General features: G+C 40.3%; 1 protein-coding gene across 1 annotated transcript; it reads left to right on the top strand.

The window, feature by feature from the left end:
• The first annotated feature begins 10,686 nt into the window (after positions 1-10,686).
• LOC141629589 (uncharacterized) lies at positions 10,687-11,628 on the top strand. The gene has a single exon (XM_074442565.1). It carries the CDS (start codon positions 10,687-10,689, stop codon positions 11,626-11,628), a length of 942 nt encoding a protein of 313 aa, XP_074298666.1.
• The last annotated feature ends 1,228 nt before the right edge of the window (positions 11,629-12,856 follow it).

Raw genomic sequence — 12,856 nt, forward strand, 5'->3', positions numbered from 1 at the left:
GTTCCTTCGAGACAAAAAGCAACTCTTGCTCCATTCCCGACTCGCAGGTCCACATCACCTTTTTCGAGAGGTATGATGTTCTTTAGGCCCTGCAAATGATTACACAGATGAGAACCACAACCAGTATCAAGTACCCAAATTCCGAAACTTTCATGATTAATCTCAATCATATGAATATAAGATGACATATGATGCGTGTCTTTTATATGATGTTTTACATCCCATTTTACACGCATTTCAGACCTCATTCATGTAGTTTATGCTGCATTTCTCCCTATTTCCGCCTACTTCCGTATTTTGTACATTATTGCAGAAATGTGAAGAATCCAACGGAAATCGAGCTAAATCCGTCCCCGAGTATCCTGCATTGCATATGACGTGAAGTATTCACCCGAGGAACGAGCTTGGTGCGCAATTCAAGGCCCAAAAGACAAGTCCACGAGTTTATAGAAGTCTAGTAGCAGCTTAATCAGTCGATCGACCACCTCCATCAGTCGATCGACCAACCATCGGGTTCGAAGCTCTTTGTTTCTTTGAAGACGGTCGATAGACCGATCCTATCGATCGATCGACCCAATGCTATTCCAGACGAGAATTAAAAGACTGAGGAAGCGCAAGCCCATGATGCTAGGTTTAGGAAATAATAAGTTACGTTAATTGCTATATAACGTAACCTAGAAACATTGAGTTAGGCATCTAGTTTTTATTCAGAAATTCATCAGTTTTACATTAGCTTTAATAGTTAGAGTTTGGGATATCGTTTGCATCAGATTTTATTCATACTTCTAATCATTCCGTTCTTTGTTCTCTGCGATTTTCGGTATCCTCTGCCCTAATTTTAGTTTTTCTTTATTTCTTCATTAGTATAGAATTGCTAGTTAGGTTCCCAAAGCCAATATTATTTGTCTATGTTAATTGTTTACTTTATCGTTTCAAGCATGAATTCATTAGTTAGTTTCATCATCGTTATTATTGTTTTTACCCTTAGCATGAGTAGCTAGATTATTTGTGCTAGGATGTAGGCGAATTTTAGCGTAGGCGGCAAAGTATTGAACACGGACTGAATTCGCGCGTCAGTCGATCGACTGACATTCTCGGTCGATCGACTGACCTCGTGAGGTTACCCTTCGTTTTAATTGATTTTAATGTTGTATTTAACGAATCGAATGCATCCGACCAGTTAGATGCTTAATTTATGACTGACCCATTAGATCGAAAGATAGGGAAAGTTGTTTGACCACCAATTAAGATGACTAAACTGTGCTGAGGTCAAAAGATAGGTATAGTTTAGACCGTTAGTCACTCTTCAGGACGAGAGTCAGTATTAGTGACATTAGGGACCTATAGCGAGATCGAAAGATGCTATCTGTTAAGAGTGGACCGAGAGGACCTCTTGTTTCCCGCCTCACTTGTGTTTGATTCAGACCGACTTAGTATGCTGCCGCCGAAGCTTTAATGAACCGACCATCCTAGTACCCCTTCTTTATCTGTTTAAGCCATCTTTTTAGTTTACTGTTTTTATTTACTCTTAGCTTTAGACCAAATCAACTCAACCCCCATACTTGTTACCTTGGACTGAATTTAGACAACTAGAATTTACATCTGCCTCTCTGTGGTTCGACCCGACTGCCACTAGCTATAGTTGTAGTTGGAAATTATAAATCTTATTTTTGACACCTCACGACGGGTATCAACATACCAACAGGAACGATGTGGCCTGCTTTGATGTCCTCACGGTAGACGGGACAGTTCCTCCTCCAATGTTCAGTCTTGTGACAATGGTGGCACTCAATGTCACCGCCCTTGCTCTTTGCCTTGCCCTGTGAGCCACTAGTCTCACCGGGCACACTCTTACCGTTTCCTGGCTTTTTAAACTTTGGCTTACCTACAGCTAGGTCGCCATGAGCCTTGCCCTTACCTTTACCCTTCTTGTAAATCATGAGAACATCCTGTTTCATTCTCCCACTCAATTTCATATCCTTCTCGGTCTGTACGAGAAGGGAGTGTAGCTCATGAGGACTCTTTTTCAAGTCATTCATGTAGTAGTTCGCCCTGAAAAGGGCAAAACCATCGTGAAGAGAATGAAGCATTCGGTCTATGACAATGCTCTCACTGATTTTACAATCAAGTGCCTCCAGCTTCTCGACATTCTCAATCATGTGAAGAATGTGTGGGCTAACCGGTTTGCCCTTCTGGAGTTTCGCATCAAAGAAGCGACAGGTATGCTCATAAGTAACGATTCTCGGTGCCTTTGAGAACTCGTTAGTGAGCGTGGTGAAAATATTATTTGCACCCTGAGCAATGAAGCGTCTCTGCAAATTGGTTTCCATTGCAAAGATGAGTACGTTCTTTATCGCACCCGCTTCTATAACGAAGTCACTATAAGCAATTGACTCGTTGACTCCTGCATTGGGGCCTGGGTTGACCGGTATTGGCTCAGTTAAGTACTTGAGCTTACCGTCGCAATGGCGCATTCCGTAGTGCCGCCTCCCGATCCGCAAAGTTGGACCCATCATTCTTGATCGCGTGGGTGATTCATGTGGTCCATGAAAGCTTTCAGCCAGGACTCGCGTCCAAGTGTGGCACTAGGCATTGGGATTGCGTTATTTCCAGCCATTTAGTTGTAACAGTATTATCAAAATATACGTGTTCTACACTGCGAGAAGAAGAATAAAAAAAATAATCATGTGCATCGTTTATGATTTTTAAGTCTAATGAACTATTGTTATAACGCGAAGACTCAAAACATTTATACAATTGACCTCCCTCAAGAATTATATAAATGATCCCAAAACTCAATTATCTGCAAATTGATAAGCTAACCTTTTAGCTAATTCTACCGTTAGAATTCTTGGTCGATAAATTTCTGTAAATACTATCTTTAGTCCATCATAATCACGAGAAACTCTTCGGACTATGATGTTGAGGTAAACTAAGTTAACACAACTACTTACCCAACGTAGAAGGGGTCATATTATGCCTACCGACGAAGAAGGGATTCATAATTGTTTGCCCTTATAAAGACTAGTCTCAATTTCCGTTTTAGAGGAAGATCCCATCAACTTTATTTTAATTCATTTTAAGTGAACTAATATCTAGCATGCGAGAATGAATAAACTAAGGTGATGGCTTTATAAAGTATGTGACATCTGTATGTCCAAGAAAACTAACATGCAATCTATATGAGTCAATTTTCATGCATTTTAGTAGTAGGTGGTTTGGTTTTAGGCGGAATATGATGCATAAACTATCATGTGAATGAAAAGCAATATGAATGAAAACGTAAAACAATAAAAGTCCTAGTGTGGCCTATCCTATCAAAATGAACATTAAATACAAGTTTGGAATCCATCCTTGGACCCGAGAAGCTTGTCTTGATGTTCCATCTTGATCCATGTAGCGGGAGTGAGCTCCAATCTCCATCTTTAGTCTTCTTTTGAAAAATACAATAAATAAAATTTACATAATAAACCTATTTATGACATTCTAATTTCAAAACCCAAAACTAAAGAAAAAAATAAAGGAAATTCGAGATCTCATAATTACATAAAAATTATGTTTCCTTCATTACGAAAACATAATAATTAACTAAGGCCACACTATTACAAATTACAACCGATTGCAAAAAAAAACGTAAATTAAACCATTCAATCGATTCATTCAACTAAAATAAAATGCATCAACTAAAATAAATTAAACATGCAAGACATAATTCTTTAATTATGTAGATTAATTTTCCAAACCACCTATTTAAAAACAAAATAAGTGACAATTCCTCAATTAATCACATTAATTTCAATCTTAATTCATATTAAACTTGTAATATGAATTTAATCCATCAATATTTTAAATTGCTTTAAAATAATTAGGTATCTCAAAATTGTGAACCGTTTCACAACAATTAATCATACATTGTAAAGGTAATGTATAATTAATATTGGCCAAAACAAACAAAAACAAAATCCTTTTTTTATATGTCTCGGCTAAACCAAGGGAAAAAAAACAAGCCCTTTTTTTTCGGCAAAAACAACAAGAACTAAAAAAACAGCCCGTTTCTCATATTGTTCACGGTTTTTATCTGTAAAAAAACGAAACAAGACAAAAAAAAAATTTTTTTTAAGACTGTCCTCTGTGAACAGTAACGTGACGTGAACAGTAACAGGAAAAAAAATTTCTTTTCTCGGATGCTTTTCAAATCGGCATAAACAAAAACAGCCGCAAAAAAACTTTAATCGGTTTTTCAGGAAAACCCGAAAGAAAAAAAACAGAATTTTTTTTTTTTTAATAATACTGTTCATCCGTGAACAGTAACAGAAACAGAAGAAAAAAAAAATTCCACGGCTAAAAAAAATTCCAGCCGATTATATATATTTTTCGCAAACCCTAATTATTGTTTACAAACAATTTTATGAAAATCATCAAAATTAAAATTCGTGGCCTTGGCTCTGATACCACTTGTGGGATTTATCTGTATGCATCCCTTTAAATTTAAGGATTATAACGAATAATAAAGTGATGATTACGAGTCATAAAACTAAAATTGCATAAACAATAGCATAAAGGATTAAGAAACAACCTTCGGTCCTAGCAAATTCGGCCTAAGAACAATATCGGAATGATATTCGCCTATTAGTTGCACCCAAGACGATATGAGAAATACCCTTAACTTGTTTGCTAGAATCGATCCACCAAAAATTAACTGATTAATTAGGTTTTTGTGTTTTTTAGATGAGAGGCAAAGAAAATGAGTTAGAATGAAATTAGGTTAGAAAATTCACCACTCATCCCTCTTAAACCGTGTATGAATTAGATTAGGGTAGATTTTTCTTTCTAATTTATTCGGCCCAAATCCTGAAATAGCAAGGAGTATAATCTCCTTATTTTCGGTTATTCCAAAATGTAAAAATGTGTTAAATATAAATTGTCATCTAGTGACGATCGAACCCATGACCTCTTGGTTTGAGTACCCTCACTATTACCACTATGACACATTCATCTTGTTGATATTAAATATAACCGATTACATTTAATTACGAATTAACATATTAATTCGTCCAAGCTAACATTACATACATTTAATTAAATATAACGTATTATATTCAATTTACGAATTGTGATTAATTGTCTCAACTAATATTATTTAATCTTCATTAAATAATTGTCTCATCAACACATTGACTAACTGTTTAGTCATATAAGGCATCAATGTGATTATATTTCTATAACCACATCTCTCAAACATATCCTATAGGTGTGACCTTTAGGGACCAGTTGATCACCGCCATCTGTATGATAATAACGTCAAACTTTCTAGCAAGCCAACCGTTATTAGGTAATCGTTAATCAACTGATTAAAATACGAAGTATACCCTTGTGAACCTGTAAGAGATTTACAAATGTTATCACACTAATTTGTGGAGGACACAAGCTCCAACAAATCCCCTATCAGCTCCATCCACCTCCTCTGTCTCATGTTTAGCTCCTTTTGAGTGAAGGTGTACTTAAGACACTTATGTTCTGAAAACACTTTAAAGGTCGCCCCATAAAGATAGTGCCTCCAAATCTTGACAGGAAACACAACTGCACCCAACTCCAAATCATGTGTCGGATAATTCTCCTCATAAGGTTTCAATTGCCTAGAAGCATAGGCAATTACTTTCCCGTTCTTCATCAACACACATCCCAAACCATTCTTTGAGGCATCCGTATATACCTCAAAGTTCTCACACCCTTCAGGCAATGCTAAAACTGGAGTTGTGGTCAAACGCTTCTTTAGTGTTTGGAACGCCGTCTCACAACTTTCATCCCAATGAAACCTGTTCTCTTTCCTCATCAACGCTGTCATAAGTCTGGCTATCTTGGAAAAGTATTTCACAAACCGACGGTAGTAACCTGCCAAACCCAAGAAACTCCTGATCTCTGCCACATTTTTCGGTGCTTCCCACCGAGTGACTGCCTCTATCTTTGCCGGATCCACAACTACACCCTTCTTTGAAATCACATGCCCCAGAAAGGCGACCTCCTCGAGCCAGAACTCACACTTAGACAACTTTGCATATAGCTAATTTTCACGCAATGTCTGCAACACCAACTTCAAATGCTCTTCATGCTCCTCCTTAGTCTTAGAATAGACTAAGATATCATCAATAAAGACCGCCACAAACCGATCCAGAAACTGACTGAAGACCCGGTTCATCAAATCCATAAACACTGCAGGTGCATTAGATAACCCAAACGGCATCACAACATACGCATAGTGACCATACCTCAATGTAAAAGCTGTCTTCGGTATGTCCTCATCCCGAATCTTCACCTGATGGTAACGCGACCTCAAATCAATCTTAAAAAAGACCGCTGCCCCATTCAACTGATCAAACAAATCATCTATCCTTGGCAAAGGATACTTGTTTTTCACTGTAACCCTGTTCAGCTCTCTGTAATCGATGCAATATCTCAAACTCCCATCTTTCTTTTTCACAAACATAACCGGTGCTCCCCATGTTGATACACTAGGTCTAATGTATCCTCTATCAATCAAATCATCCAGCTGTTTCTTCAGCTCCTCCAACTCCTTAGGACCCATGCGGTACGGGGCCTTAGAGATTGGTCCCGTCCCTGGTTTCAACTCCACGCTGAAATCTATCTCTCTCTCCGGTGGTAAACCTGTTATCTCCCCTAGAAAGACATCTGAAAACTCTCCCACCACCGGTATCTGATCAACTGTCGAACTCACCATACTATGGTCTCTTACATGGCATAAGATCAATGGACACCCATTCCTTAGATAAGACTTCAATGTCACTGCTGCAATCAACTTGCCTTTGGGTTTGACAACAAACCCACGATAAGACACACTAACTCCCTTAGGACCTCTCAAAGAGACTCTCTTTTGCTGACAGTCTATTCTAGCTTTGTACTTAGCTAACCAGTCCATACCAACTATCATCTCAAAACCATCCAAAGGAAACACTAACAAGTCCACTGGTAGGTCAACCTGCCCAATTATCATAGATACACCCTTATACAACCTCCCACAATATACAGACTCGCCCGACAGTATAAAGACTTCCTCTTTTACAGACTCAAACTCTCTCAAACCCAAAAGTTTAGCATGACTCGATGATACAAAAAACTGTGATGCCCCCGAATCAAACAGAACAAAGGTAAAGACTTCATTAACAAGAAAAGTATCCGTGATTACGTGAGCATCATCCTCAGCTGCTTTCTTCGCCATCATGAACAGCTTACCACTAGTCCTCTATCCACCTCCCTGGACAGTACTAGCAGAAGTAGACGGCTTAGCAGCCAACCCTTGATTGTTGTTCGCCGTTGGTCTCTGATATGAATTACCGCCATTGCGGTTAGCCCCACCGTTGTTGCTGTTCTGACCACCCTGATTATTCCACGACCCAGTCGGCCTGTTACTAACATAGCTCTGAGATGGACCCTGAGAAAACTCCCTTGCGATGGTCTCTGAAAACCCCTGCCCACAGCACTGGTACACTCATGTCTCTTGTGGCCCACACCGCCACAGTTAAAGCAAGATAAACCCCAGCTACTACTACCACCACCACGGCCACACCCATAAGCAGCTCCACCACTGAACCCCGACTCCGAAGAGTAAGCTCTCACCTTGTTATGGCCGCCCCTCTTGTAACTAGACTGACCACCACCCTCACTCTGTGCCTTCCTCTTCTCAGAAGCTCTCTCCCTATTCTCCTTAGCCATCTCTACCAACCTCTCGGCTCTCCCGGCACGCTCATATACCTCCTTAACATCAGTAAGGACTCCTACCGGCAGCTTCTCCATAATCTTGGGTGTCAAACCTTTCTTAAACCTCAACACCGAGTTCTCCTGATTCAGCCCCATATCCTCTGCATACCTAGACTTCTCGTTGAACTTGTGATAATACTCAGCCACTGTCATATCAAAAGTCATTTTGAAGTCATTAAACTCCTCTCTCAACTTACTACGCATATGCTCCGGCACAAACTCACGTCTCATAGCCCTCTTAAACTCACCCCAAGGTATAGCAGACATCCCCTGTTTCACATATAGGTCCAAAGCACTCTCTTTAACCTTATCCACCACTCTCCAGTCGCATCCCTCAAGTAGAACGCAGCTTGTTCCACTCTAAAATCCTAAGGCAATGAACCACATTAAGTATATTTTCCATCTCTTTGTGCCAATTATCAAGCAATATTGGCGCACCTGTGCTAATGTACTCTCTTGGGTTAAACCTTGCAATGTTTATACTTATCTTAGCGAAATCCACACCCGCCTCTTTGTCTTTCCCGAACTTCTTTAGAACATCAGTGAGAGCATCTTGGTGCTCTAGCATCTTAACTATCTCATCGATACTCATGTTCTCAGCCCTAGCATACAGTGCATTCCTCTTTGGCGGAATCTTGAAACTATATAAGAGGAAAGGTAAACATAAACACATACCCCATATCTCAAACACGTATATGACCTGTCCAGAACCTACTCGATCGAGTAACATAACCCACTCGATCAAGTTGAGGCCACTCGATCGAGTTGCCCATATACTCGATCGAGTGCCTCGACTCCAGAACCTGACCAGAATGTATCCAAAACCCCACTCGATCGAGCCATATACTTACTTGCTCGAGCTGACCCCACTCAATCGATTGCCCCTACCTACTCGATGGACTGCACAAAAACAGTACATTGTCCAAAAACGAAAAACACCCCACTCGATCGAGTCACACCCACTCGATCGAGTCACTCTCCTACTCGATCGAGTGCCCCCCACTATATCGAGTCATGCTGACTCGTATACTACCCGCATACTTTTTCAACACTTTCCCAACCAACAACTATACGTATATATATAAAAGCAATAAACATACGAGTATGCGTAACAAACAACACCCTATTTCACATGTTTCTAACAACCCACATTATAAATCATTCATCATGCAAATTCCATTATTCTATCAATATACATATTCATATTTCTTATCACCTTTCACCACAACATCCTCCATCCTCCACATGCATTCATCCACCAATTCACAGAACACCTTGCTATATAGACATGTAACATACGAGATAAACACATAACGATCACGAGACACACCCCATAGTGACCGGTTCAAAGTTGTAGGGCGAGATCGCGACTTTAGAACGTCTCCCAAGTCTTTGCATTAGCTCCTAACAACTCCTACGCGGGTTCATTTTATTTTGACTCCCTAAGTTCATTAGGTTCATTCGTTACAGGTTCCAAAATCGTCGCTCGGATACCACTTTGTAACACCCCCATACCTCAAGTGCCTTATCAGGACCACTTAAAGCATGAAAGTGCTACCATCTCGGTTACCGAGGCAATGTATATCAAATAGACAATAAAGAAACGTACTTAAATAAATAAGTTTAAAGTAATACAAGTCCAAATCCCAAAACTGATAAAAGCAAATATAACGGTTTCTCAAAACTGTCAAACCAAATGAAATAAACTAAGTTCATGACACAGCGGAAGACTCTAGTGACTCATGTGATGACTCCATCCCAGCTATCCCTCGCGCAAGCCATCTCACACCAGCTCAATAACTGCTCACCATCCCCGAATGGATCACCACAGTTTTCAAAATAATTAAACGGGGCCAATACTGATTACACAAACGATACAACAAAAGCAATACAACAATCCAATCCAACCAAACCAATCTCCATCAAATAACCACACACTTGACTACACACTAAAGTGTGTAGTCCTGCCAGAATACACATTGCAACAAGTATTCCACACCGTTAGTGGGGGACCGCAACCGTTCCCACCTAAGCCCCGCTCATCTCATCCGAGCGATAAACCCAAGTTCCTAAATGTGCACATCCCTTCTGTGGCGGGTTCCACAGAAGGCGAATCAAGGGCGTGAAGCCACTCCCGCAAGTGACTCCGCTCAGCCGAGGACGCACCTCACAAACCACAGACAGTTATACAATAACCACATTATACTATCAACAATCACCAACTCCAAATCCAATACCGATATGATATAAAACAACAAAAATCAATCAATCAATTATCAACAATGCCATGTACACAATACTGAGTAGGGAAACCCTACCTGGAATAGCAATCATACGACCGTCACAGCAGCTAATCAATACCGTTCCTCTACGAATCCTCTTCCTATAACTCATATGCATACAATTACCACCTAATCAATACAATCCTCCCAAAACCCCCAATCTACCCAATTAGGGTTTTTAAACAAACTTAACAAATCATTATAAAAATTATACAAGAAGCTTACCCTCGACACGACGATCACAACGACGTAAAGAGAAAGATAATCCGACGATCCTAGCCTTGGTATTTGTTAACAACGCAAAGACAACGAACTGCGTAACTCCTCTTTTTCTTTGAAAGGTTTTAGAAAGGTTAAAAAGTGATTAGGAAGAATGACGGAAGCCTTTTATATTAATCTCGTGTTATTAACAAAACCCGGCTAAAACAACCCGTAATACGCACTTACTCGATCGAGTAAGTGACTTAATAGATCGAGTGCCCCTTACTCGATCGAGTGTCACACTTAATCGATCGAGTACTCATCAAGTCAGCTACTGTTTTACGTAAAAAGATACTTACTCGACAGAGTAAGCCCCACTTGATAGAGTACCCATAGACATAGAAAACCGTAGTATTACAAAGGGAGTGCAATGATAGGTTTTTGGAACATTAGGGGGTTAAACAGTCCTACCAAACAGAAATATATCAAGTGGTTTTTGCATGATCATAATGTAGGGTTGTTTGGCCTCCTTGAGACGAAGGTAAAACCTTCTCTAAATTCTGTGAGACATAATATTTGTGATGGGTGGTGTATATTTACCAATACTCAGTGGCATAAAGGAGGTAGGGTGTGGCTTATATGGAAACCCAACTTGTATCAGATTCACTTTATTGAGTACAATGCTCAGTTCATTCATGTGAAGGTGGATGAGCTGGCTACTAGGGAGTCTTTCCATCTAACCATGATTTATGCTTTCAATGGGGTTCAGGAGAGGAAAGAACTATGGGCTAGATTATGTCATTTCCAGGATACTATGTTTGGTCCTTGGCTCATTTGTGGGGACTTTAACACAGTTCCTAGACCCAGTGAAAGGTTAAGGAGACAGTCAATTGAGGAGGAAATGGATGACTTCCAGTTGTGTACTGACTATTGTAATATTGTGGATATGCCTGCCATGGGTTCATACTTTACATGGAACAATAAACATGAGGCTAACACAAGAGTGTTTAGTAGGTTGGATAGGGCCTTAGTGAATCATGAATGGTTAATTCAGAGGCCTGATTGTTATGCTTATTTTCATGTTGAGGGATATTTTGATCATACCCCATGCCTTATCCAGAGAACCTGCTCTACTATGCACACCAAAAGATCCTTTAAATACTTTAACATGTGGAGTGGTACTGCGCAGTTTATACCCTGTGTGCATCAAGTTTGGAATCAAAATATTCTTGGCACCCCTATGTTCCAGTTTGTGAGAAAGTTAAAGCTGCTTAAGCATCATTTAAAAAAGTTGAATAGTGATTTGTATGCGATGTTGAAAATAATACTGTTAGAGCTTGGAAGCATTTGGAGTTTGTTCAAGAGCAGTTGAGAGCTGATCCTACTAATGTTGATTTACTGGGCATTGAGTTAGTTTCTATGAAGGATTATCATGAGCTCCAAAAAGCTTGTGATAGCTTCTTAATCCAAAAATCTAAGGCTACTTGGCTCTCTGAGGGAGATAGTAATACCAAACACTTTCATAGCTATATGAAAGGGAGGCAAGCATAAAACATGGGGCTAAGGATTGCTGATGCACATGGTGACTGGCTTTCTGAACCTCTTAAAATTCAGAAGGCTTTCCTGGATTTTTACCGGACACTGTTGGGGGAAACAACTGATATGAAATCTGTTAATGCTCAGGTTGTTCAGAGAGGCCTAGTTTGTACTTCTGAAATGCAAGCTACTCTGCTTTCTCCAGTGACCCCTGAAGAGATTAGGAAGATTGTGTTTGACATTCCTATACACAAGGCTCCTGGGCCTGATGGGTTCTCCAGTGCCTTTTATAGGGATACTTGGCCTGTGGTGTAACACCTCGGCCCAAACCGGGTCGGGAGCGGTTACTTATGATAGCTCACCAGGATGTGTACATGGCCCACAGATCAATACAGATCCTTTATAGCGCATTTTGTCCTCACTCATGCGCATCCCGGAAACCTTCCCAGGAGGTCACCCATCCTAAGACTACTCCCAGTCAAGCACGCTTAACTTTGGAGTTCTTTTGCATGGATGACCATAAAAGAAAGTATACTTTGTTGATATGAGTAGTACTTTCAATCCCTTTAAGCACTAGTCATTTAAGCCTATCAATGGACCTTTTCAATTACCGTGGGGTGTTACAATCATCCACTTGAATAACGCAACGTCCTCGTTGCGCCTAGGAGCATAACCGCTAACCCAGAATCCTCCCCCGCTAGGTGGGTGATCACAATGGAGCGTATAACAACTGCCTCCTATCACCACACGGTCGCAGGGTTGCTCTGATACCACTTGTAACACCTTGGCCCAAACCGGGTCGGGAGCGGTTACTTATGATAGATGATCACCAGGCTGTTTACATGGCCCACAGATCAACACAGATCCTTTATAGCGCATTTTGTCCTCACTCATGCGCATCCCGGGAACCTTCCCAGGAGGTCACTCATCCTAAGACTACTCCCAGTCAAGCACGCTTAACTTTGGAGTTCTTTTGCATGGATGACCATAAAAGAAAGTGCACTTTATTTATATGAGTAGTACTTTCAATCCCTTTAAGCACTAGTCATTTAAGCCTATCAATG

Source organism: Silene latifolia, chromosome Y (assembly GCF_048544455.1).
Source record: "Silene latifolia isolate original U9 population chromosome Y, ASM4854445v1, whole genome shotgun sequence".
Lineage (NCBI taxonomy): Eukaryota > Viridiplantae > Streptophyta > Magnoliopsida > Caryophyllales > Caryophyllaceae > Silene > Silene latifolia.